This window comes from Sarcophilus harrisii, chromosome 1 (genome assembly GCF_902635505.1).
Source record: "Sarcophilus harrisii chromosome 1, mSarHar1.11, whole genome shotgun sequence".
NCBI lineage: Eukaryota > Metazoa > Chordata > Mammalia > Dasyuromorphia > Dasyuridae > Sarcophilus > Sarcophilus harrisii.
The window spans coordinates 116,208,949-116,234,283 of record NC_045426.1 but is presented as its reverse complement, the minus strand read 5'-3'; the positions used below and the strand labels follow the sequence as shown (position 1 = coordinate 116,234,283).

Below are 25,335 nucleotides of genomic sequence, written 5' to 3'. Positions count from 1 at the left end.
AGTAGAAGAAATTCTACTCTGGATATAATTCTTACCAACAGATAAAATCTGGTCATGATGGTGGAAATGATAGTGATTACACTGGAAATAACTATTCCAGAGTCTGTGACAGAAGTGAAGGAATTATACTTTATGATGTGTGTGTGCATGCATGTGTGTGTGTGTGTGTGTGTGTGTGTGTGTGTGCCTTAGATTTAGTGAGAGCAGATATCTAAGGTTCTGAAAAAGGAAAAATAGGAAACCATGGATTAAATTCAGCCCTAGAGTTTTAGCCAGGATGAATAAGACTTTTAAAAAGAAACAAAACAAAACAAAAACAAAAACAGAGAGAGAAACAATTCTAATGAGCAGAAAAGGGATTTTCTCTAAAGTGAGTCCAGAGGTATATTGGAGTCCTCTTATACCAATTTGTGAGAGCTGATTGTTAAATTCTCAATGTGAGCATTTACAAATGGGAAACTGGAAAATGGTACAAATCAGGGCTCAATTTATAGTTTTATTGATGACTGATAAAGACACACAGGGAAGTCACCAGTTATTTCAAATGTTAAATACATGTACATAAGATAGTTGCAAGGATAGATTATGGAGGATGAATGCAAAAATATAAAATGGACCTCTAAGAATAATGCCATTCAACTCGAAATGAGTGATCATTGATGGCAGAAGAACCACCATTTTTCTAGCCACCCAGTCTTACAACCTTGGAAATATATTTATTTCTTTTGTCTCTCTTACCAATTATATCCAGGTAGTTGTCAACCCTTGTTGATTCTTCCTCTGCAACATATCTCATATTTGTCTTATAGTCACTTATACAACCCCAACCTTAGTTCAAATATTATCACCTCTCACATGGCCTTAGGACAGGCATTTGAGTTTACTCCACAATATGCTTCTCTCTATATTTATATCATTTCATTCTCTACCTATTTGTCTAAGTCCGAGTCAAACTATACCATTTAATGTTAATTCAATACTCTTATTTTCTCTGTACATTCTCACAACTTCTTCTCTTCTCCATGCCTTCTTTTCAAATCTGCTTTTCAGTATCTCAGGTTCAACTTCCTCTGTGAAGACCTTCCTGATACCACAGATAACAATGCTCCATTTTCTTTATATTTATTTGTGCATCTGTTTATCCCTTTACTAGAGAGATTATTTGATTTTCGTCTTTTTATCTCTAAAGCCCAGTTCTTTGCACATTGTAGTAGTTTTAAAATAAATCTTTGGTGTTTAATTATCCCATTACTCACTACCTCTATAATCTTGACCAAGCCACTTAACCTCTATGGGCCTCAATTTCTCCTTACAATTAGGAAGTTGAACTAGATCATCTCAAACATTCTTTCAGCTCTAACTTCTAATTCAATGACTATCCTACTCCCCACTCTTTCATTTTCATCAAAAAGAAGGCTCATACTACTACAAAATGTCACCTAATCAACTTTTATCACCTCCATGTGGGAGAGAGATGATGAATCCCATTTCCATCTCCAAATCATAAAAATAATGAGAAGGAAGCTCAGAGAAACAGAATGGCAAGATTAAGAAGGGAGTAAAGTTCTCCTGGTTCCTGTCTAATAGGATGCAGAATAATACCAACCCTGTGATTCTATGAAAGAATAAAATATCTGGCCATAAACAAGCCGGTCCTAAGTCAATGGCTACATTGAGGTCTCTATTCCAATAGGGTACTAAAGATGTGTCCATATTTAACCACTAGAGGGCAAAGTTTCTTCATTTGTTTTTTTTTGTTTTGTTTTGTTTTATTTTTGGTACATATGCAGGAAAAATTTTTAATCCTTCCTTTTTTAATGATGAGGACAAAAGACTTGGGGTAGGGTAAACTCCAGATTTGACACTTGCTAGCTTTATTAAATGTCCTCTCTAAAACAGATCACAATACTCCTACTCCCTACCTCCCAAGGTTGTGGTTAAAAAAACAACTAATTTTATATAATAATATATTAATATTAATATTATATTATATTATATAATTTTATATAATAAGAACTAATCTAATTATCATAAATGCCATTTTCAGTTATAGAAAATAAGAGCAATGCCCCAATTGATAAATGATCAAAAGATATGATCTGTACCCCAAAGGCTATAAATTCATGCATATCATCTTTGACCTAACACCACTATTTGACATGAATATCAAGAACTTCAAAAAAAAAAAAAGGGAAAATGTACAAAAAAATTCATAGCAGCTCGCAGAGCAAAAACAAATTATAAGTTAGGGAAGAAGAGAATTTGAAATTGAAATTTTTAAAATTTTAAAATAAAAACAAGAAACATGGGGGAAAGAATAACATTGTTCCCCACTATATCTTGCAAAAAAAAAAAAAAAAAAAAAGATAAACAATCAGTTATAGGAGACAGGTAGATGCCTAGGTTCTAAGTTTCATGTTTACCACTGTACTAGCCATGTGAGGAAAAGTAGAACACAAAGCCATTTTTCTAGCTCCTTCCATCTGAATCTTTGACTTTACTGAACTATTCTGCTATCCAAGATAATGTTCAATAAGGAAATTCATTCATTGCCTAATAGCATGGCAATTGAGCTAGAATTGCCTACATGACAAGAAGGATCTAAGGCATCATACATTGATAACTTCCATGCTCACTTCCATGCAAGAAAAACTTCTTCCTAGGTGATCTGAAATTTCAAATCATAAATCCAGAACATCTGAGTCACACAAAACGGTAGGGAAAACAGAGGGATCAGATAATGGGCCTTTCTCATTTTGCAGAAAAGAGAACTGAAGCCCCTCACACAGATAGATGTTGGGAGAGCCAGAACTCTCTCCTGGATTATTGATGTTAGAAGAATGGGGTACAGAAAATAACAGCAGGACAGGAACTCAAGAGGACTCAATTCAAATCCTGACTCCAGCACTAGTTAAATGATCAAAACATTTAACCTCTTTTAACCTCAATTTCTTTATTCTTTATTGTAAAAAATGGGATAACAATGATAAATTTCTTTTCTTGTAACATTGCTAAAGTACTCTATTAATAGTTGCCATTTGTCTAGCATGCAAAGGTTGGCAAAGTGTCTTACAGACATTAATTCATTAAAGCCTCACAATTGTCTTGTGAAGTAGGCACTGCAAGCATTGTCACCATATTAAAGATCCAGGAATCAAGAAGCTCAGTGTCCATGGTCAGACTTGTCCATAATCACTCTGCTAAATAAGGCTTAGAGGCAGAATAAAAATCTCAGTCTTCTTGCATCCAAATGAGGTATTTTCTCCACTATACCACAAAGGGAAAACCCTTTATTAAGATCAAAAGACCACAATCTAAAAACTAGCTATCATCCAATTCAAATATGTCTCTTCCTTTAACAACTCCCTACAACTAACTACAAATGACAGAACTGAAGGTGCAATGAGAATAGAAGGATGAAAATGGATCTGTGATTTCACTGTTATTGGAAATTCCCTCTACTGGCATGGATTGGACGGAGGTGAACCCTGAAACTGTCTCCTTTAATCTGAAAAAGAAGGGTGATTGGGGTCTCAAACTCTCCCCTGGGAAAAGCCTACCTTTCCCAGACAACACCCAGTTATCTGGCCAGAGATGTGGTCACACCCTCTATTGAGTTGAAGATTAGTCTGAGACTACTCTCAGTAGCTCAACTCCTAAGATAAGTGATCTCTTTTCTATTAGAGATCTAAGCCCCAGGCATTGACAACATTGAAGGAATCTCATTCAATTTTGAATGGAAGCCCAAGCCTCAGAAAGCTAATAAAAGACAATTCTGAACCCCAAGTCTTTGCAGAAGTCTGAAACAGGAATTTGCTTTGCCAAGGAAGCTCTCTCCTTAGCACAGCTGCCTGCCAGGACTTTTGCCCACTGTGAAGATATTTTCTTCTCAGTGTTAATCTTTGTTAATTCCCTGACAGGATCTTTTGTTGCTAAGAAGTCTGTCTTCCTAGTAAAGCTGGCTTCTAAAAATCCTTTTTGCCAAACAAACAGATTTCAGGTTTGCGAATTCTTTCACTGAGCAGAGGGGATTCCCCACCCTAATTCTCAACCACTAATCTCAACAGGTTTATTGGAACCTTTTCTATGATTTATTGTTATAGGGTTGATAGAAATTAAATAATATAATTGCTAGATGTTACTATTGTTGACTTGCCAAGTACAAACCAAATGACAGTCTTCTAAACTGGGTTCTTATTCTCGAATCATATCACCGACATGAGGAAGGGAAAATCTAATTACCTGTTAGGTTGTAAGGAAATTCTGTCATAGCCTGTGAGTTCACACAAATCCTTCTCCAGCTCTCGGAAAAGTTGCTGATAACCTTGAGCTTGGTCTAGAGGCACAAAAGGATGAATATTGGCAAATTCTTTCCAAGTAATTGGCTGAAGAGGAAGAGAGGAGAAAACACAAGTAAGTTAACATTCTGTTTAAAGTTTATATACACATACGTGAAAATTTTCTGTCTTTGTAGGAATGGAAAGATGTGTACCCAAGCACCCATAAACAACAGGTCAAAAATAAGGCAGTTTTTTATCTTCTCTGTAGCAAAGAAACAAAGCCCCAAACCAGGAAACTACCTACCAGTACACATCCTATTCTCTCTGCTTACACTAAGATCTACCTGAATGTATATTTATTATACATTTACAATGAATATAAATTATTGTAATAATAAAATATTGTAACATGTAATTATTATAACATATTTATCATACCATTTATTAAATCAATAAATTGAAGGAAGCTTCCCCACCTCTAAAAACTGTTTTTTATTACAATGCTTATAGATAAAAGAGCAGATAATGCAAACACTTTTGATGAGATAGTTTATATATATAACACTTTTGATGAGATAGTTTATATATATGTGTGTGTGTGTAGTCTCAAATCAAATTGCTCTCTTGATATATTCAGATAGGAAGCTTTACAATTCTTGATAATTCTTGGAATTAATGAATATATATTTGTAAAATCAAAACCTTTAACAAGGCAAGTAAAAAAAATTGAGGAAAAGGCAGGAGGGTGCCTGCCTTTGGCAGGTGCCAAATAATATTTATTTAAGGTTTTACTTCTTCTGAACTTCATTCTCACAAAACTGAACCCTAAAGCTTTGCAACAATGGAATAATATCCCCAAATGATTTCTATATCCTTCTAATGCTGAATGAAGTGAGCAGAACCAGGAGTCTATTGTACACAGCAACAGCAACAATGTGTGATGATCAACTAAATCTTTTCAGCAATATAATGATCCAAGACAATTCCAAACAACTCATGCCAGAAAATGGAATCCTCATCCAGAACTATGGAACTATGTTCCATGCTATGGAACTATGGAAGTCTGAGAGCAGACCAAAGCATAATATTTTCTTTTTGGGGGGAGGAGAGTGGTTGTTTTCTCTTTCTCATGGTTTGTCCCTTTTGTTTTGATTCTTCAACATGACTAATATGGAAATAGGTTTAACATAATTGTACATGTATAATCTGTATTAGATTCTTTACTGTCTTGGAAGAGGAGAATAGAAGGGAGAGAAAAATATGTAATCCAAAATCTTATTAAAAATGAATGTTGAAAACTATCTTTATGTGAAATTGAAAAAAAATACAATTTTTTAAAAATGACTCCCAAATCATTGTAAAGCAAGGTTTCTTCACTTTCATTATGTCCTGGACCCCTGGGCAGGCTGGTAAAGTCTATGAACCCTTTCTCAGAAAAAGTTTTTAAATGTATAAAGTAAAATGTGTAAGATTACAAAGGAAACTTATTATATTGAAATATAGTTATCAAAATTTTAAAATTTTATATTAAATATTAAAATTTTAAAAGCAAGTTCATGTATGCTCAAAGGGCCATCAAACTGTGTATACCTTTTGATTCATCAGTGTGTCTACTGGCTTTATATCCCAAAGAGATCTCAGAGAGAAAGGGATCCACATGTGCAAAAATGTTTGTGGCAGGTCTCTTTGTAGTGGCAAGGAACTGGAAACTGAGTGGATGCCCATCAATTGGGGAATGACTAAATAAATTATGGTATATGAATGTTATGGAATATTATTGTTCTATAAGAAATGATGAACAGGATAACTTCAGAAAATCCTGGAGAGACTTACATGAACTGAGACTAAGTGAAATGAGTAGAACTAAGAGAACATTATACACAGCCACAAGAAATTCAATGATCAGTGAACAATGATCAGTTTTGATGGACTGGCTCTTTTCAACAGTAAGGTGATTCAGGCCAGTTCCAATGGTCTTTGTGATGAAGAGAGCCATCTGCACCCAGAGAGAAGGATATAGGGACCAAGTATGGATCACAACATAGTATTTTCACTTTTTTATTGTTTGCTTGCATTTTGCTTTCTCATTTTTTTCCTTTTTGATCTGATTTTTCTTGTACAGCAAGATAGTTGTGGAAATCAAGTTTAACATATATTGGATTGTCTGAGGAGGAGGGTGGGGGGAAGGAAGAGAGAAAAAAATTGTAACACAGGGTTTTGCAAGAGTGAATGTTGAAGATTATGCATGTGTTTTGAAAATTAACAAGATTACAAATTTTAAAATGCAACTTCATGGACCCGAAGTTGAGAACACTTGTTGTAAAGGATTTGTAAGCAGTTATAATGCAGAGGGTAGACTACTATGGGCTTATAAGCCATTGCAATACAAGATGTCTCAATAAATAGTCACTTAATGAAACTGATCTACTTACTGCAAGTTCAGATGAACTGTTGAGCTTCATTGTACAGGATCCCTTTAAGAAATAACCCCCCCCACAAAAAAAAGCATCATTATTATTGTTCTTAATTCCTCCCATCTACCCTTTATCCCACCTATAGTGTGAGACTGAGAACAAGCCAAGAAAAACAACAGAGAAAGTTATATCTACCAGAGGAATCATGCTGTGGACGAGAGAAATATCTTTGTTCTCCAGTTTCTTCATGTAGCGGACAATATTAGTTTCCGACTGATAGCTGTGAGAGAACACAGAATCCATGTTCAGAACCAAATGGGTTCTAAACATAGAGCCTTCTAAAAGATGCTAAGATGTAACAACTATTCCCCAAATTTATCAGATTTGGCATCAGACAACACAACAGGAAGGCTTCATGACATAATCAACAGACTGCTGAAGTTAGGTGTGGAAAATGGGGGCTTAAACTCCAGCTTCATTGTATACCAGCTGAGTTAAAAACTGAGAAATCACAGAGTTGCCTCATTTTCCTCATTTGTAAAATAGTGGAAATAATATTTATATTTACAAGGACATAGTGAGAAGGAGAATTGATAAACCTACATACATATGAGATCTTACAACATATTACTACTCTAGGACAGGGGTTCCTATTTTTTTGTGTGTGTCTGGGATCCCTTTGGCAGACAGTTGAACCCATTCTAAAGATGATGTTTTAAATGTGTAACATAAAGTGCACTGGATTAAAAAGGAATATTGAAATATACATATCAAAGTATTTTTAGAATGAAGTCATGGGCTCCAGATTAAAGACCCTCGCTCTAGGAGAAGGGAGCTCTGAAATAGAATAACTCCTGAGGGATTATTGGCTTGAGGTTTGGAATGGATTATTACTGATGATTGACATAAGAAGGAAAAAATCATGAAATTTGGGAGCAGGTAAAGAAGAATGGTTGTGGGAATGTGAGGTTAATAGTTTACCAGATTTCTGAAGCTAATACTCTACTTCTTGCTGTCTTGGCATACTTCTAGGATTTGCTAAACTGTGGCCCCTATATTGTTAAGCAAAGAAATACTCTGCTGGAAAAAGAAGAGTATACTTTTAAAGATCAGTAATTACTGATCTTACTGATAAAGATCAGTAATTGCCTATAAACAACTAAAAAGAATGTCAGCTGCAATCGAAAGTAGTCTAAATTGAAAGTACTTGCACAATGCAAAATGAAGATGTCAAGGAAGTTATATTAACCTGTTAAACACTTGATGTGTCAGGAATGGACTGGTTCTTTTAAATGGAGTCCTTAAGATACCCTTCTTCTCTTCTCCCATGCTCTCAGCAACTAGTTCCTATAACAAGAGAAAAGTTGTTGTGGATTAGATAAGAAAAGGGGAAAAAAATAAACATCTTTCATAGAACTATCTGGTCTTAATGATGTATGAAAGTCAAGTTTCTGAGACAGATTATGTTTTTTATTCAACATTATTTTAGCAATTCCTATGAAGTTAGATGGCAGACAACACAAATGTTACCATTAATTTGACTTACCAAGGGAAATAATCACTAGATAAAATTCAACAATAGTCATTTAGATTGTGAGAACTTTCCTGAGAAGGCTACAGCCTACAAAACATGGACTAAATGGGAAAGAATATAGGCTCCAAGAACCAAGCAGCAACAACAGTGGGGAGACAGCATCCCCAGCCATAACCAGTACTTAAGCAAAAATCTGTGGCATGAGCCAATATGCAAAAATAAATAAAGGAAATCAAAAGAATCTGAAAAAAGAGACTCAAAGGAGGGCTGAGATGTAGCCCCCAAAGGCTATTGGATTCTATATCTTAGAACGGAAGACTTGGGCTAAAACTACGGTAATCAGCTTTTCAAGGACTGAGGGAAATTCCAAAAACAAATCTGCTTTTTCCCCAGATTCTTCTTTCTGAGCCTGTTCACTTATAGACACTGTAATATCCTCTGCTCACCTATTTTACATAAAAATTTATTATCCTTATTTTTTCCTTAAACATAAAATGGCTAAAAGTTAGAGTTAAGCAAAATCTAAATTAAGGCCGAGAGCTAAACCTTTGTCTGAATGTTAGAAATTTTCCTAACTGTAGGCACTGAATTATTAAGATTAAATTTAAATGTTACTAATTAATAATTCTTCTTCTAATATAAACTCCATAAAATAAGGAAAGTGACCACATTAATCTGAAGCCTATTATTTATTTTCCCTAGAGTAAAAAGAAGGCTAATTATTTTACCACCATGCAGCTAATAAGGAGAGAGATAGAAGCAGAAAGAGAGAAACAGAGACAGAGAGAAAGAAAGAGAGAGAGACAGAGAAAGACAAAGAGGCAGAGAGAGAAAGGAACAGAGGGAGAGAAACAGAATGAAAGAGAAGGAGAGGGACAGAGAGAAGGAGAGGGAGGAAGAGAAGGAAGAGGAAGGGAAGGAGGGAGAGAGGTAGAGAGGGAGAAAGGAGAGATGAAAAGGATTAAAAAAGAGAAGGTGGTGACTGGAAAAAAGGTCAAACCTTTAAACCAAAGAGGATATAGGAAACGTCTGAAAAGGATTTCATTCTGCCCCTTTCCAACAGATAGGGGCAAGAATAAGAACTATACAATTATATGGAAAAATATAAGTTATTTTCATATTATTCGATAATTATTTATTGAGCACCTCATCTGAGGCACTACAATAGGCACTCCTTAGGACAAAAAAGGAAGATATGGTTCTTGCCTTTAAGAAGTTTGTATATTTAATAGGAAAGAAACGACATATACACAAATGGATATGAGAAAGAATGTGATAAATACACACAAAAAGGTCAAAATACCATGAGGAATTACTGACATCTTCTGGCAATGAACCAAATTCAAGCCAGATTCTGGAGATGCTCACAATTTAAAAGCCAAGCCATAAGAAAGAAACTGAATCACAACCTTAGAACCAGAAAGAAACTCAGAGGCCATTTAGTTTGGCCCATATCTGAGCCCCAGCCCCTTCTACAGCAAGCTGACAAGTGATTATAAAGCCCCTGGATGACCTCCAAGAAGGGGAGCTCACTGTCCCTGAGGCAACACAATCCACTTTTAAAAACTTGGTTAAAAATAAATTTATTATTTTAAAGCAAGCATTAAAAAAAAAAAAAAAAAAAAACTCTCCCTCCCTCCCACTCTCTTCCACCTACTGAGAAGGCAAGCAAATGACATCAATTATCATGCAAATATATTTCCATATATCCATACCACAAAAGAAAGCCAGAAAATTCCATTTGCACTCTGAACTCATCATTTCTCTCTCTGGAGGTGGACAGTATTTTTTCATCACGATCAAAGTAGTTAAGTCTTTCACAATTGATCATTATGATATTGCTGTTACCAGCTACACCCAGAGAAAGAACACTGGGAAATGAGTGTGGACCACAACATAATATTTCCACTCTTTCTGTTATTGTTTCTTTGCCTTTTTGTTTTTTTCTTCTCAGGTTATTTTTACCTTCTTTCTAAATCCGATCTTTCCTGTGCAACAAGATAACTGTACAAATATGTATACATATTTATACATATACATATATATTTAACATACACTTTAACATATTTAACATATAAGGGACAACCTGCCATCTAAGGGAGGGGGTGAAGGGAAGAAGGGGAAAAGCTGGAACAGAAGTTTTTGCAAGGGTCAATGTTGAAAAAATTACCCATGAATATATTTTGTATATAAAAAGCTATAATAATAAAATTAATAATGATAATAATAATAATGCTGTTATTGTGCACAGTGATCTCTTGATTCTTCTTACTTCATTTTGTATCAGTTTACATAGGTCTTTTTTCTGAACTCATCCCTTTTATATCATCACTTTTTTATAGCACAATAGTACTCCATAATAATAATTTGCCACAACTTGTTTAGTCATTTTCCAGTTGATGGGCATTCTCTCAATTTCTAATTCTCAGCTATCACAAAAAGAGCTGTTAGGAGTATTTTTGCACATACAAATCCTTTTCCTTTTCCGTTGATCTCTTTGGGATATAAACTTTATAGTGGTATTGCTAGGTCAAAGGATATGAATATTTTTATAGTCCCAAATTGTTCTCCAGAACATTTGGACCAGTTCATAACTCCACCAACAGTTTATAAATGTCCTTATTTTCTCTCATCCCCTCCAGGATTTGTCATTTCTGATAGGTGTAAGGTACCACAAAACTATTTTAATTTGCATTTCTATATTCAACAATGATTTAGAGCATTTTTTTCATATGATTATAGATAGCTTTGATTTTTCTTCTGAAAACTGCCTGTTCATATCCTTTATCCATTTATTATTTAAGGAATGGCTCTATTTATCAAATTTGCCCTTTATATTTAAGAAATGAAGCCTTTCTCAAAGAAACTTATAAAAAATTTGGATATTGTTCAATTGTCTATGGTATCTCTTAGCCTTTAATTTTCCTTTACCTTTATTTTCTCTGATCACCTCTTTTAATTAGGTCTCTTTCTGCTTTTGCTTTGTCCAAGATAAAAGTTGCTACTCTGCCTTTTTTCTTAAATTGTTAGTAATAAATTCTGTTTCAGCCTTTTAGTTTAATTCTTTGTGTGTGTTTCTGTTTCAAATATGTCTCTTATAAACAACATAATTCTAATCCATTCTGCTATCTACTTTTATTTTATGGGTAAGCTCATCTCACTCAAATTCACAGTTATAATTACTAACTACATATTTTCCACTATCCTATTTCCTTCTCTTTAACCTTCTCTCTTTTTGTCCTCTCTCCTCAAAAGTCTGTTTTACTTCTGCCTACTGCCTCCCATAATCAGCTACAAACATTTTTGCACATGTGGGTCCTTTTCCTTCCTTTATAATTTCCTTGGGTTACAGACCCAGTAATGGCATTGACCAGTTTTATAGCCCTTTAGGCATAGTTTCAAATTGCTTTCCAGAATTCTCGAATCATTTCATAACTCCACCAACAATGCATTAGTGTCCAGTTTTCCCACATCCCCTTTATCATTACTTTTTCCTATCATCTTAGCCAATTGAGACATGTGAGGAGGTTCAGTGTTAAATTTTCTAATTATCTCTGGTATTTTCATTAGAAGTGCTTGAAAGTCTTCTATTTTTTATTAAATGTCCATTTTCCCCCTGAAAGATTAAAATTAGTTTTTTGGGTAGATTGCTCTAGTTTCTTTGCATTCTGGGATGTCATATTCCAAGTCCTTTGCTTCTTTAAAATAGAAGGTAAATGTTATGTGATTCTCACTATGGTTCCATGATATTTGAATTGTTTCTTACTGGCTGCTTGCAATATTTTCTCTTTGACCTGAGAGCTCTGGAATTTGGCTATAATATTCCTGCAAGTTTTCATTTGAGGCTCTCTTTTAGAAAGTGATCAATGAATTTTTTCCATTTCTATTTTGCCCTCTGAACCTAAGATATCAGTGCAGGTTTCCTTGATAATTTCTTAAAAGATGATGAGTGGGCTCTTCTTTTAATTATGGTTTTGAAATAGTCTTATGATCTTTAAATTATCTGTCCTCGATATATTTTTTCAGATCAATTGTTTTTCCAATGAGATATTCCACATTTTCTTCTATTTTTTCATTCTTTTGATTTTCTCTTATTGTTTTCATTTGAACTAGGTGATCATTTATAAGGAGTCATACTCTTGCAAGAATATTCCCAACAGAGACTCATCAGCTTAATTACTTTTTTATCTTATAACGTAGTTTACATGCTCTGCTATTAGCCACAGTGGTCTGATCCCAAAGGAGAATTTTTAGCATCTAAGTTTTTATCTAACTTACCGCAGAGGACTCACAGCCAAAAATCCACAACAAATCATCCAGATCTTTTTCTGTGACTGTTTCGTCTAGGGAAATGCCAAGCTATAAGCCCAAACAAACAAACAAAAAAAAAAAAAAAAAGAATTAATTTGGAATTCCAGGACCTCTAGGGAAACTCCAAATGAACCAAAAATTGTTGGAAAACTTATTCTTGTTAACCTAATGGAACACAACTAATTAAGAAGGCATCAAAAGATATAAAGCTTAAAAGATCCTTAGAGATCATCTAGTAATGTTGAATCCTCTCATTCTAAAGATTAAAAAATTAAAATCCAAAGAAGTTCAGTGACTTGTTTAAAAACTCACACAACTTCCAGTTAGAAGAGATCATATTCCAAGTCAAATCATCCCACTCTAAATCCAGCCTCTTTCATTATGACCCAACTGCCCCATTTATTCTAATCTAGTTGGTCTTCAAAGTAGACGGCATCTGCCTACACATGTCACCATGAGAAAAAGGGCAACAAAAACTATTGGAGGGATGCTGGCCCCACAAAATCATTTCCTCTGGCAATACCCAGAGTTCTGAGTCATTCTAGACTTTGATGATAGCTGGAGACAAATGATGGAATGTTCTGTTCTGACCATTCTCCACCCCCATGGCCTCTCTCCTCTTCTCATGGTGAGAAGTGGAAGTCTGGATGCACTGTGTCAAAGATCACCTTCCTTCTTATGTTAATTCTAATTCTAATCTTGCTTTGGCTCCAGGATATAGGATGGGGTTGTTCCCTTATTCTTCTCCTACAATTTAGAGAGATTAAGTGACTTGCCCAAATTCAGTTAGCAAATTGAAAAGTCAGAATTAGAACGCAGTTCTTCTAATCCAAAATCTGATACTCTTTCCCCTAAAATGGGGGGGGAAATGCAGCCTTGAAGGAGAGTATCTAAGAATAAGAATGGTACAGCAGACTGATGTTCCATCTCTGATCATGAAAATAGATTAAGACAGCAATAATTACAACTAGTACTAATATTACTGTTACTATTACTGCTGTTTTTGCTATTGCTGCTATTGCTCCTGCTAGTATTACTATGACTACTACTGTTACTGTTACTGCTACTGTTACTACTACTACTACTACTACTACTACTGTTGCTGCTACAACTACTACTGCTGCTGCTACCGCTGTTTATTACTACTACTACTGTTCCTGCTGCTGCTATTGCTGTGACTGCTACTAGTACTACTATTAACTACTACCACAAAATAATAATATTTACAAAGTACTTTAAGGTTTTTGCAAGGATCATCATGTATGTTATCTCATTTGATACCAACAACTTTGTCAAGCAAGGCATTTGGGTGGCACAATGGAAAGCTCATTTTCCCGAGTTCAGATCTGGTCTCAGATACTTACTAGCTGTGGAACTCTGGGCAAGTCAATTAATCCTGTTTGCCTCAGTTTGTCTCATCTGTAAAATGAGCTAGAGAAGGAAATGGCAAATCATTCCAGTTGATCTCTGCCCAAAAAAAAACCCAAATGGGGGGGGAATCAGACATGACTCAAAAGTTTTTTTTTAACAACTATTTTAACAACTGTTATTATCTTCATTCTATAGATGAGGTCCCTGAAATAAGAAAAGTTAAATGACTTACTTAGGGTAACACAGCCACAAAGGAATATAAAAGTGGCTCTCAAAGCTAGAAAGACTGACTTTGAGAGCTACCTCTGATACCTACTGGCTGTATAATCCTGAACAAGTCATTTAACATTCCAGTATCCTAGGCAACCATCTAAGACTATAAATTACAAAGGCCAACCTGCATGAGTGGAAGAATTTCCTCATTTGAAAATCCTCTATCCTATAAACTCAGGAAAGTGACAGACATCCAGAGATTCCCATAAAGGACAACATAAAAACCTAAGATGCAAGACAGACTGTAGCAAAAATCAAGTGTCATGTGGAAGACATATGGCTCTGAAAACACAAAACTCTTCAATAAACAGAAGAGGTACTTAACTTATGACAAAATTAAGACATGCCAACCTCAGTGGGGGAAAGAACATGTTTCCAAAATATGTGATAAAGAGGTTATAAAAAGCCAAACAAATTTAATTCCACTTACTGTGCCATCTCTGAAAAGTCGAAAGTTGATCTGCCTCTGAGCTGCTCTATCCAAAACCTCATTTAGGGAGCAGCCACATTGGATCTTCAAGGTATCAAAGAACAAGTCATGTTGTAACTTATGGCCAGCTCGCTTAAGACCTAAATAATATCAAAACAAAACAAAATAGAATAGCTAGTAAAAAACTAAAAAAGTAAAAAGTAAAGTAAAAAGTAAAGTAAAGTAAAAAACTCCTCTGTGGATATCAGATGTTCTACATAATAAATTAACATTTATGCAATGGCTACTATGGGTTAAGTACTTTACAATCATTATGTCATTTGTCCATTGTCACCATGAAACTGTTTCCTCTTTTCCTTTCTAAGTCTATGCTATATAATGAAAAAAGGAAAGCAGGGTTGATTCATTAAGTCCCTATTATGTGCTTTGTTCTACACTTTACAAATATTATCTTATCTGATCCTCACGACAATCCTTTGAAGTAGGTACTATTATTATCCCCATTTTACAGTTGAAGGAACTGAGGCAAACAGAAGTTGTGACTCACTGAAGGTTGCAAAGCTAATTAGTATCTAAGATCAAATTTAAACTCAGGTCTCACTCACTGCTGCACCTCCCAGCTCCCTCTAGATATAACAGCAGGGCAGCTAGGTGGTGCAGTGGATAGAGCACCAGCCCTGAAGTCACCTTGAAAACCTCTCCACTACCAAATTCTGGACAGGTTTCATTCTCCTCCCAGCTATGCTTCTGACTCTTCCCTTCACCACTATCTCCTTCAGCTTCTTTTTCTGTGTTAACTTCCGTCATGAATATGAAAGCTCCTTGAGAGCAGCCATCTTCACTTACATTTGTATCCCCAGGTCTTAGTGCAGTGACATCAAAACTGCTCAATAAATGTTTGTTGCTTATCTGCCCACTCAAATTGTTACAGCTAAAAAGAATTCAAAACCTTCCAATAATGAACTTTTAAAAATTTCACTATCCTGTTACTTAAAGCACAGTCCCTTCATTTGTCACTTGGTCCATATTCAAAGTTTAATAGAACCAGCCAAACCTTGTGCATATCTGGCATAACCTTTGAGAAACCAAGATCACTTTCAAGCCATAATGAAAAAAGGAGGACCTCGGTCGAGGAAGAAAGACATATTTTTAAGCTCAGTTTTGTGGGTTTCCCACCCCCCCCAAACCCATAGAACCTGTAGAACTGTGAAGTTGTTATTACATGGATTAGAACAGAATGTGAGTCAAATCATTTCCTTAAAAGAGAATTTAATATGGAAATAGGTTTTGCGTGATTTCTCATATATAATTGACAACAAACATATTGCTTGCCTTCTCAGTGGGTGAGAGAGAGATAAATGGACGAGAGAGAGAATTTAGAACTCAACATTTTAAAAGAATATTAAAAATAATATTTTTAAAAAGAATGATAACAACTGTGTATACAGGAAAAATCTGATACATCGTGGTTATTCTAAAAGGAAGGTATTAGGTAGAACCCGTCTCATACCTGTATAATAGAAAGGTTATTTAGTGCATTTACAATTTTTACATAATATTTTAAAATTTATTATAATTAATTACTTAAAATTAGCAGAATAATAGAAAGAGTGCTAGAGCTCAAGACAGTTCTGATATTGTGTGGTTTGAGGCAAGTTACATGTCCTGTTGAAAATGTTTTAGCATTTGTAAAATGAGCATTTTTTAAAAGAATTCTACCATCATGGGATTGTTTCAAGAAAAGTACCTTATAATGTCTAAAACAATATATAAATGTGAATTATTATGGATATTTCATCCCCCACCCCCTCACTGTATACAGATGCTCATGTCTAAACTGATCTTGCCTGTTTCTTGAAGAATCCTTTGCTTTCTCCAAAGCTTATTTCACTGGTAGGACACCTTTCCTTGTCGGTTGAGCTGACCTGACTCAATTGTTAATGACCTCACCTTGTCTAGGTGCTTATTGTATCCTGGTATAATGTAAACTTCTTGAAGACTATTTGATGTTCATCTTTACACAGTGTCTTGTTTTCTTTTCATTAAATATGGAACATGGTTATGATAAAAAAAATATTGCTAAAAAACTTGAGTTTGAATCTTAGATATGCTACTTACTACCCTTGTCATCTCTATCAAAATCATTTAACTTCTCTAGACCTTTTCTCAGACTTAAATGAAGGGATTGGAGATGTTCTCAAAAATCCGTTGTAGTTCTATCGTTTGTCTTTCATTGTCAAAGAATACCACAATACCAGGGGTGACCATGACTTGCAAGTGAATTGGATTTCAATTGAGGGAGGGCTGTGCAAAGTCACCTGCCTCAGTTTCTCCCTCCAGAGCCATCTGGATTCAGGACAACTGGAGATGGCCCTGGAAGAACAACTGGTAGAAACTGTAGGAAGTGCTAGTGTCACTATAGCTACCCATAATAGCAGCTTTTAGAAAGATAAGACACACAAATACATTGCAGGTAAAACTGCAAATTGGTCCAATCATTCTGGAAAGCAACTTGAAATTATGCATATGGCTAAGCAACTCACAAAAAAATGGTGATTATCTAAGTCTAACTGCTGGGCTGAGTGTTGCTATTACTTTCTAAAGTTTTATAGTCTTCCCAGGTCATTGTAAGTATATTTCATTGTTTAATTTTGTTCTCTCATTAGTGATCACTCAAACCAATCCAGATGGGTTTGATGCCCTTTACTCCTTTCTGGGGGCTCTCAGGCATTTGTTAGTTGATCCAAGCCATTTTTCCCTTCTTATTCTTGTGGTGGTGACATTTTTATCATTGTGATGTCCCCAACAACTTGAGACAACTAGAGACAATTCCTGATAATTCCACTGTAGTTTTAATAATATTTTGTAACTTTTCACATTGAATTCCTTTTTAATGATGCATTGAATAACATAATTAATTTGCATATCAAAGATCCTAACCAGATCTAGCTTCCTTTGTTGAAATTCTGCTTTAAGGTTAATTTACATATATAGTTCTACATCATATAATCCAAATATTATTTCCTAATATAGGAGTTTTCCAAAGTTTCTTAATTAACTAAAATGCTAAATGGTGTAAGAAATTTGCAGAGTAAAAGCTTATCATTGAAGCAGCATTATCTGTATACATAAATGGTAATTTTCCAGTTTAAAATTTAAAATCAAGCTAGAATGGCCCGTATATGGTTCAATTCATTTAGTTGAGCCAGTATCTTTTCCTACACCCTATAGTGTTCTGGAATCAGCTCGTACCTGCTTGAGAAAGTAGACCATGACATTTTCCATGTGAGTATTTACACCTTAGAAATAGACAAATGCTGTGAATCAGGGCTTGATTTGTTTTGCTGATTATCTAGTCTTGTTATCCAACAACAACCCTGGTTAGAATCTTGGAAGATTGTACTTTATTAAATTATAAAATGATACATAGGGACAGTTAGGTAGTGCAAAAGACTGGCCCTAGAGTCAGAAGGACCTGAATTCAAACCTTACCAGCAGTGTGACATGTGTGTTACATAACCTTGATTGCCACAACAAAATAAATGATATATGAATGTCATTATTACATGGAAATTTTATGGAAGTGAGAAACACAAATGGTTATACTACAAAGGACTTTTAATTGACTACGCCCATTGGATTGATAGTGTGCCTATAACTTATAGCTTAAAAAAAAAGTTGACTTTAGATTTTATGAATATAAAGATAGGATGCTGAAAAAGAAAGACTGTTGGACTTGGATTCAGAAAACTCTTGTCCCACCCCTGTTCTTTGATAGCTGTGTGATCTTGGGCAAATGACTTTTCTGGGGCTTTCTTTCCTCATATAGAAATGGACAAGATTGCACTACATGATCCATAAGGTCCATTCCAGTTCTGACAATTGTAAAAATGAATCTAGAAAGGTAACTTCTATAAAATGGATAGGAAATTAGCCTCAAAAAGACCCAGATTCAAGTCCTATCTCAGCCCTATTGGCTAAGTGACCCTAAATACACACTCCGGGCAACTCTTAATAGTATTTCCAGCAGAACAGCTGATCTGCCTTTGTGGAGAAAATTTCCAGACCGAGAAATCCCTCAGTCAATGAAATCACAGGTTCAAACTCCACCCATTTCCCACTACAACAAAAAAAAAAATCCCAATAACAAAAAACAGTCCCCCCCCATTCTAAGGTAATGATTATAGATTATTATTAGTTAATATTAAGCATTCATTGTACCTTTAGATAGCTTAAAAGTAAAAATTAACCAGAAAAATTACTTCCCAAATCTCACTGACCATAGTATTATGTACCTTACAAGTATAGGCTTCTGAATATTTTCAAAACTCATCTCTGATATAATATAATGGAATTAATTAACCTTAGATTTAGAATCAGAAGTAAGATTGAATCCCAGTTTTAATATTTACTACCTGCACAGCTATGTACAAAGAACATCACCTCTCCAACTGAGTCATTTTTCTCAACTCTAAAATGGAAGTAACAAAGATATAATAACTCTTGGATGACCTATCTCACAAGGTTACTGACTCCATCAACCTTATAAAGCAGTATGGAAATGTGAATTATTTTGACATTACTGTGATGGCAAAAAGCAAAGTTTAGTGACTGTGGTTAGTGATCAAATAAGAGAAATTTTTCCAAAGGGAAGAAACTGATCTGTATTATCTTTTCCCAATTCATGAGGTTTACAGAGTTTAAACTACTCACCTTCTGCTAGAATCAAGGTAGCATTATGAACCCTCCTGGCAATATGCTTAAGCCCACTGGAGCCATGGTAGATGGCAAACATAGCAGCCATGTTAGCCAAAAGGGCCTAAAAAGATAAGTACATTTCAGGAATTGTAGTCCAGATCTGGCTAAAAGGAATTTAGCATGATGATCACTGGATATTGAAAGTCAAATCTGAAAACCAGTTAATGTTATGAATTCTATCTGAAATTCCTGGATTTAACCATTTAAGACTGCTGTGGTAGTCATTTGAGTTCAGCATGAAGATAAACTGAAGAGAGCTTTTCTCCCCCATGGATACTTATATGTACATACAAATATACATATATACCTCTATATTCATACACATAGACATGTATGTGTATATTTATTATATATGAGAAAGGTGTTATAACAGCAGAAAAAATGCTACATCTGGAACTGAAGAAACTGAATTTAAATCCTGGATCTGATACTACCTGTGGACTCAAGTTATTTGGCACCCGTGCCTCAGTTTCTTGATCTGTAAATTAAGAGCGTTAGAATAAATGACTTCTAGGCTCCCTTCTAATTCTAAAATCAAAATCTTATGATTAATAATTCGAACAGTGTGTTTCTGCACAAGAAGTCAGTATAAAACAGTGGGGTCCAGGAGATCTGAATTCTGACCCACTGACCTACTGATGTTAGGTAAGCTGCTATATCTTCTCATTAGTAAAATGGCAAAAACATATGGGTTATCACCAAGTTTCCAAGGCCATGATAAGGAAAATACTTTGTACACATTGACACTCTAGAAATACATGGTCTGGTTTTTATATTTTGGTCTTCATTCTGTTCCCCCTTTGGGTCTCAATTTCATCGTCTCCAAAATAATGGGAATTAAACTAGATGAAGAAGCAGCTAGATGATTCAGTGGATAGAGAACTGGGCCCAGAGTCATTATAGACCTGAGTTCAAAACCAGTCTTAGATACAAAATAGTAGTGTGATCCTGGGTAAGTTATTTAATTTCCATTTGTCAATGGAGAAAGAAATGGCAAACCACTCCAATATTTTTGCCAAGAAAATCCTATGGACAATGAGTGGGTCCACAGGGTCATGAAAACTCATACATGACTGAATGAATGAACAACAAACTATAAGAACTCTCAGGGCCTGATTCACTAAAATCAGATATCCCAGGTCATACCAGACTTTTTCTACATAGTAATTATTATACATTATAATATTATAATCATATTACATTACATTACACATTATAATAATATTATCTATTAAAACTGGGGTTTTTTCCTCTTCTTTTTTAAATCTTTGTTGTAAGACATAGGTTTCTGTCTGAGAGGGACTAAAATTTATCAGGAAATGTCAGTGGTAGAAAAGCAGAAAATACTAATTTATTTTTTAATTAAAAAAATAAAATAACCTTCATTTAATGTTAAAAATGAAATAGTGTTCATTTTATTCAGCAGAGTGGATAGCTACAGGATGTTTAATTGTGCTGATACATCAATTTGTTTTGTACCTGAGCTGTACAGATATTGCTTGTAGCCTTATCTCTCCTGATGTGTTGCTCTCGAGTTTGCAGAGCAAGACGGAATACTTCCTTTCCTGTAGCATCTCTGGGTCATAGAACAAAGTATTTCGTTAGTCAATCTCGGCACCAGCTAAGGTTATCTGCACTGATGCTTTCCTCACTAAACAAAGAGGCAGTTAACGATTGCCCTGTGCCATGTGAAAAACTCACTATCTGGATCATTTTATCTTTAATCCAAGCGTTTTCTTTTGCATCAAGAAAACTTGAGCAAGGAAAGAGGAATGGTTAGAGATTTAGCCCTGTATTTGCCCAAGCTAAACCACTCGTAAGCTTCAAAGCTTACGCTAGCTTCAAAGGAAATTATTTCTAATATTCTAATATTTAATCCTATATTAATGAAAAAATTAATGAGGAATTCCCCCCTCCTTAGTTAAAAAAAAAAAAGAAATATATTTTAAGAATAAATTATCTCCCAAATTTCACAATGTGAACTAAGTAGGTTATTTGCTCACAGGTATTATTTGCTCAGCTGCTAACACATGGTCTAGCAGACAAAACCAATTTTTTCCAGTAACTATCATGGGGTTTCAGGAATGACACAGCTTGATACTTGAACAATTAGAAATCCTCAAGTAAACACACAAAGAGCTATGTGAAGGTCAAAGTCTTCCAGATGCCTTTAAGACATCCTGTGGTTCAAGTTCATAAACTAATGATGGGAAAATTTCTAAAGGCACTTGGCTTCAAATAGTTGTAGAATATATCAATATAATGAAGGAAAAGAGATAAACAAGTATGAAACCATTTCCAAAGTTCAGAAATTTCCTGAGCTAAATGAATATTCTTTCATTTGTTCATTCAATAATTAATTAACTACTGTGTCCAAGACACAATGCTATGTGCTAGGAGAGACAAAGTTTAGATAAAATAGGATCCACTTCCTTATGAATCCAACTGAACAGGAGATTAAAAAAAATGAATGTAATACATGTTATATGATGGTACAAAATATGAGGTTTAAGGAAAGGGGTAATTTCTTGCGGGGGACGGGGTACAAAGAACAGCTATTTTCAAGGGAGGCTTCCCACAGGAGATAACATTTCAGTTGCATTTTTTTTTCAGAATGATTGTCACTTAAATATAATGCTAATAAATTCTAGTTGGTTTACACAAGTGTATTCTTATCTGTATCTATTCTAGAATCCATAATAAAGCATTCTAGGAGAAACCGTTGATTTACTTATGCCTGTTGGAAATTGTCTTGATAAAATCCAATGCAAGCTTAGCATAGTACTGGACTAAGAAATGAATGAAAGTTCATAATGAATAGAATTTGTCTGTTTCTCAGGGAAATGATGTTCTTATCCTGGGAGGGAAATCACATGGGCAGATATAACCAATATTCCAACCCTTTTCCTTGAACCAGTTCCACCAATAAATTGAGAGCAAGTGAGAAATGGATTAGGACTGTCTAAAGGAGATACCATGAAAATACTTATTGCTGTTCCATGCTGGAAACTGAAAGCTAGTGTCCCCCAAAAGATTCCATGGTTGAGCAGTCCCATTCTTTTACGGCAGCCATGAATATGCTCAAAGAGAAAAGAAAGTAAAATGATGTCTCCTAGACTGAAAGGCTATTCTTTCCTCTACCTCTTTCTTAGATACTTCCTTCATTCATATACACAGCATAAATAAAGAGGAGAAAAACACAGCAAATGTACAGAGTGGATTCTGGTCTTGATATTTAGGGGAAAAAATGAGGAAAAATCCAAGCTTTACCTTGTCACGCCCACCATTCTTCCAGGCATCATTCTCACCAAGTTTTCCCGAACAGCAAAAAAGGCAGCATGTGGTCCCCCATAGAACAACGGCACCCCAAACCTTTGTGAACTCCCCAAGGCAATGTCAACTCCAAATTCTCCCGGTGGTCTCAGGACACAAAGAGCTAACAGATCAGTAGCGCAGCAAGCCAGAGCCTAAAATGAGATAAGAAAGGATGGAATCAACCAACAGGTCTTTATTTAGCATTTATTTGATTCTTTTTGTATAAAATAAAAATAAAATATTTTCTTTAATATAAGATAGAAAGCATCATGATATAATGTTGAGGTCATGGGGCCTGAGTTTGGATCCTACCTCTAGCTTATTACTATTTAATAATAATAAACTTCTTAATAATAAACTTAATAATTAAACTTAATAATAATAGGTCTAGAGCTTAATACTGGAGATATGATTCTGTGGTTTCCCTCAGTACTTAATAATGCTTTTAGTAGGAACTTAATAAATATTTATGAAATTTGGGTTTTCTTTCTTTTTTTCTACTTCTTACCACCAGTGGAAAGACTGAAACAAGTCTTTTATTTGTTTTATCAGCTGATTCATTGATGGATAATATCACATATGATAACTATTTGATTTGAAGGTTTTATATTTGATTTCTTTGGAGGGGGAATAATAAAGATCAGTTTTCTGTGTAATTCATTATATATGACAAGCAATTCAATTCAATTCAATTCAATTGTATTAGGAAGATATATGATTTATAGTCCTTCATATAAATGTGAACCTTAATCAAAATCAGACATTATTTCAGATGATGCCAAAGATTTAGTTATAATACCTTATTTTCTGAATGGAAGAAATCAAAATGCTTATTTTGCTCAGAATTAAGGACAAGAAATATTTCATTATATTTAAATAAGCATATGTGCACATACATATTTACATGTATATTTACATGTTCACATGTGTATGTACATATATACATGTGTGTGTATGCACACATATATAGTTCATGTTTTAACAACCACAAAACTATTGGAGAAAATTTTGAAATTATAAAGAACAAGTTTGGTTCAAAAGAAGAAATATGAAAAGAAATCAAATATTAGTCTGTTTCCTTCCTTTTTTCTTTTCTTTTCTTTTTCTTTTCTTTTTCTTTTTAAAAATTATCAATAAATATTTTTTAAAAAATATAATGTCATTAGAATTCCCAATCCCTCTATTTTTGTCTACCTGCATTTTTTATTTCATTCACAGGTTAATTGTACACTATTTCAAAGTTTGATTCTTTTTGTACAGCAAAATAACTGTATGGACATGTATACATATATTGTATTTAACTTATACTTTAACATATTTAATATGTATTGATCAACCTGCCATCTGGGGGAGGGAGTGGGAGGGAAGGAGGAGAAAAATTGGAACAAAAGGTTTTGAAATTGCCAATGCTGAAAAATTACCCATGCATATAACTTGTAAATAAAAAGCTATAATAATAATAAAAAAGTTAACCAGAGAACAAATATATGTATAATGTCATGCTCATTAATGAATGTTTATTGAATAAATAAATGATGTAATAACACCTTATGTTTTCTTAATATCTTTTTTTAACACTTATTCATGTAGATTATGTTATGTTTTTGAACCATAGTTGTGGGACTTAAGGGTAGAGTTGTAACATTCTAATTTGTTCCAGGAACAAATACAAAATGCTCTGTTTGACATTCAAAGCCCTTCATAACCTAGTCTCCTCCTACTCTCCAGTTATTCCTCAACAATCTAGTGATACTGGTTTCCTAGCTTTTCATGAATTCACTCCATCTCTTGGCTTCAGGCATTTTCTCTGGTTGTTCCCCATGTCTGGAACGTTCTCCTTCCTCATCTCCACCAACTGACTTCTCTGAATTAAAAGTCTCAACTAAAATCCCACCTTATACAGGAAGCCTTCTCTAATCCCTCTTAATTATAGTGTTTTCCTTCTTTTAATTATTTCATATTTGTCCTATATATAGCTTGCTTTGCACATACAGTGGTATCTTATAACTTGTTATTAATTGGTTCCAGAAGGCACAAGTAGTGAAAACAAATACTGAACAATTTTTTCCCAGCTCAACTCCTCCCTTCTTGACCCAATTCACTTTCTGAAGGTGCTAGGACCTTTATACTCTCACCCTTCTCCCCTTCCCAAACTCCACCCAAGCTTCCTTGGAGGAGACTGGGGCTGGATGTGGAGGTGGAAGCTATAGTCTCATGCCCTCTGCCACCAGGATCCAATCTGACAGTCCTGCACACTGCTACCTTTCACTGGGGAGAAGCTGGCCATGACTGAGGGCAATTGCATGTGACTAAGCAGAACACCTGGACAACCTCACATCCTCACTTCTCAATCAAGAGAACAACCAAGTCCTATGAGCACTGACCAACCACCAAGTGCTGAAACATTTTTCTCATTGAAATGCATGGAATACCAAATTCAACCAATTGCAAAGCAGACCAGTGCCAAGGTTCCATTGTATTTGTTTGCATGTTACCTCTGCCATTAGAATGTAAGCATTCAATGATGGTTTCTTATTGATTGGTTAATGATGACAATGGATGATATCATGATTAGAGTTAGACTTGTAACAAGGAAGATGTGTTCAAGTCTCATACTCTGAGAGACTGAGCAAGTCACAACTTCAGTAT

At 34.8% G+C, this 25,335-nt stretch overlaps 1 protein-coding gene across 1 annotated transcript in view; it reads right to left on the bottom strand.

The window, feature by feature from the left end:
- GLDC (glycine decarboxylase) overlaps positions 1–25,335 on the bottom strand; it is a 104,025-nt gene that overhangs the window by 40,428 nt on the left and 38,262 nt on the right. Inside the window, exons 7-15 of the mRNA XM_003762139.4 lie at positions 22,642–22,838; positions 20,851–20,947; positions 19,327–19,432; positions 14,614–14,753; positions 12,507–12,587; positions 7,944–8,041; positions 6,890–6,974; positions 6,713–6,754; positions 4,243–4,385 (exon numbers count right to left, since the gene is read on the bottom strand). Of these exons, the coding sequence (XP_003762187.1) occupies positions 4,243–4,385; positions 6,713–6,754; positions 6,890–6,974; positions 7,944–8,041; positions 12,507–12,587; positions 14,614–14,753; positions 19,327–19,432; positions 20,851–20,947; positions 22,642–22,838 (989 nt within the window). The remainder of the gene's footprint in view (positions 1–4,242; positions 4,386–6,712; positions 6,755–6,889; positions 6,975–7,943; positions 8,042–12,506; positions 12,588–14,613; positions 14,754–19,326; positions 19,433–20,850; positions 20,948–22,641; positions 22,839–25,335) is intronic.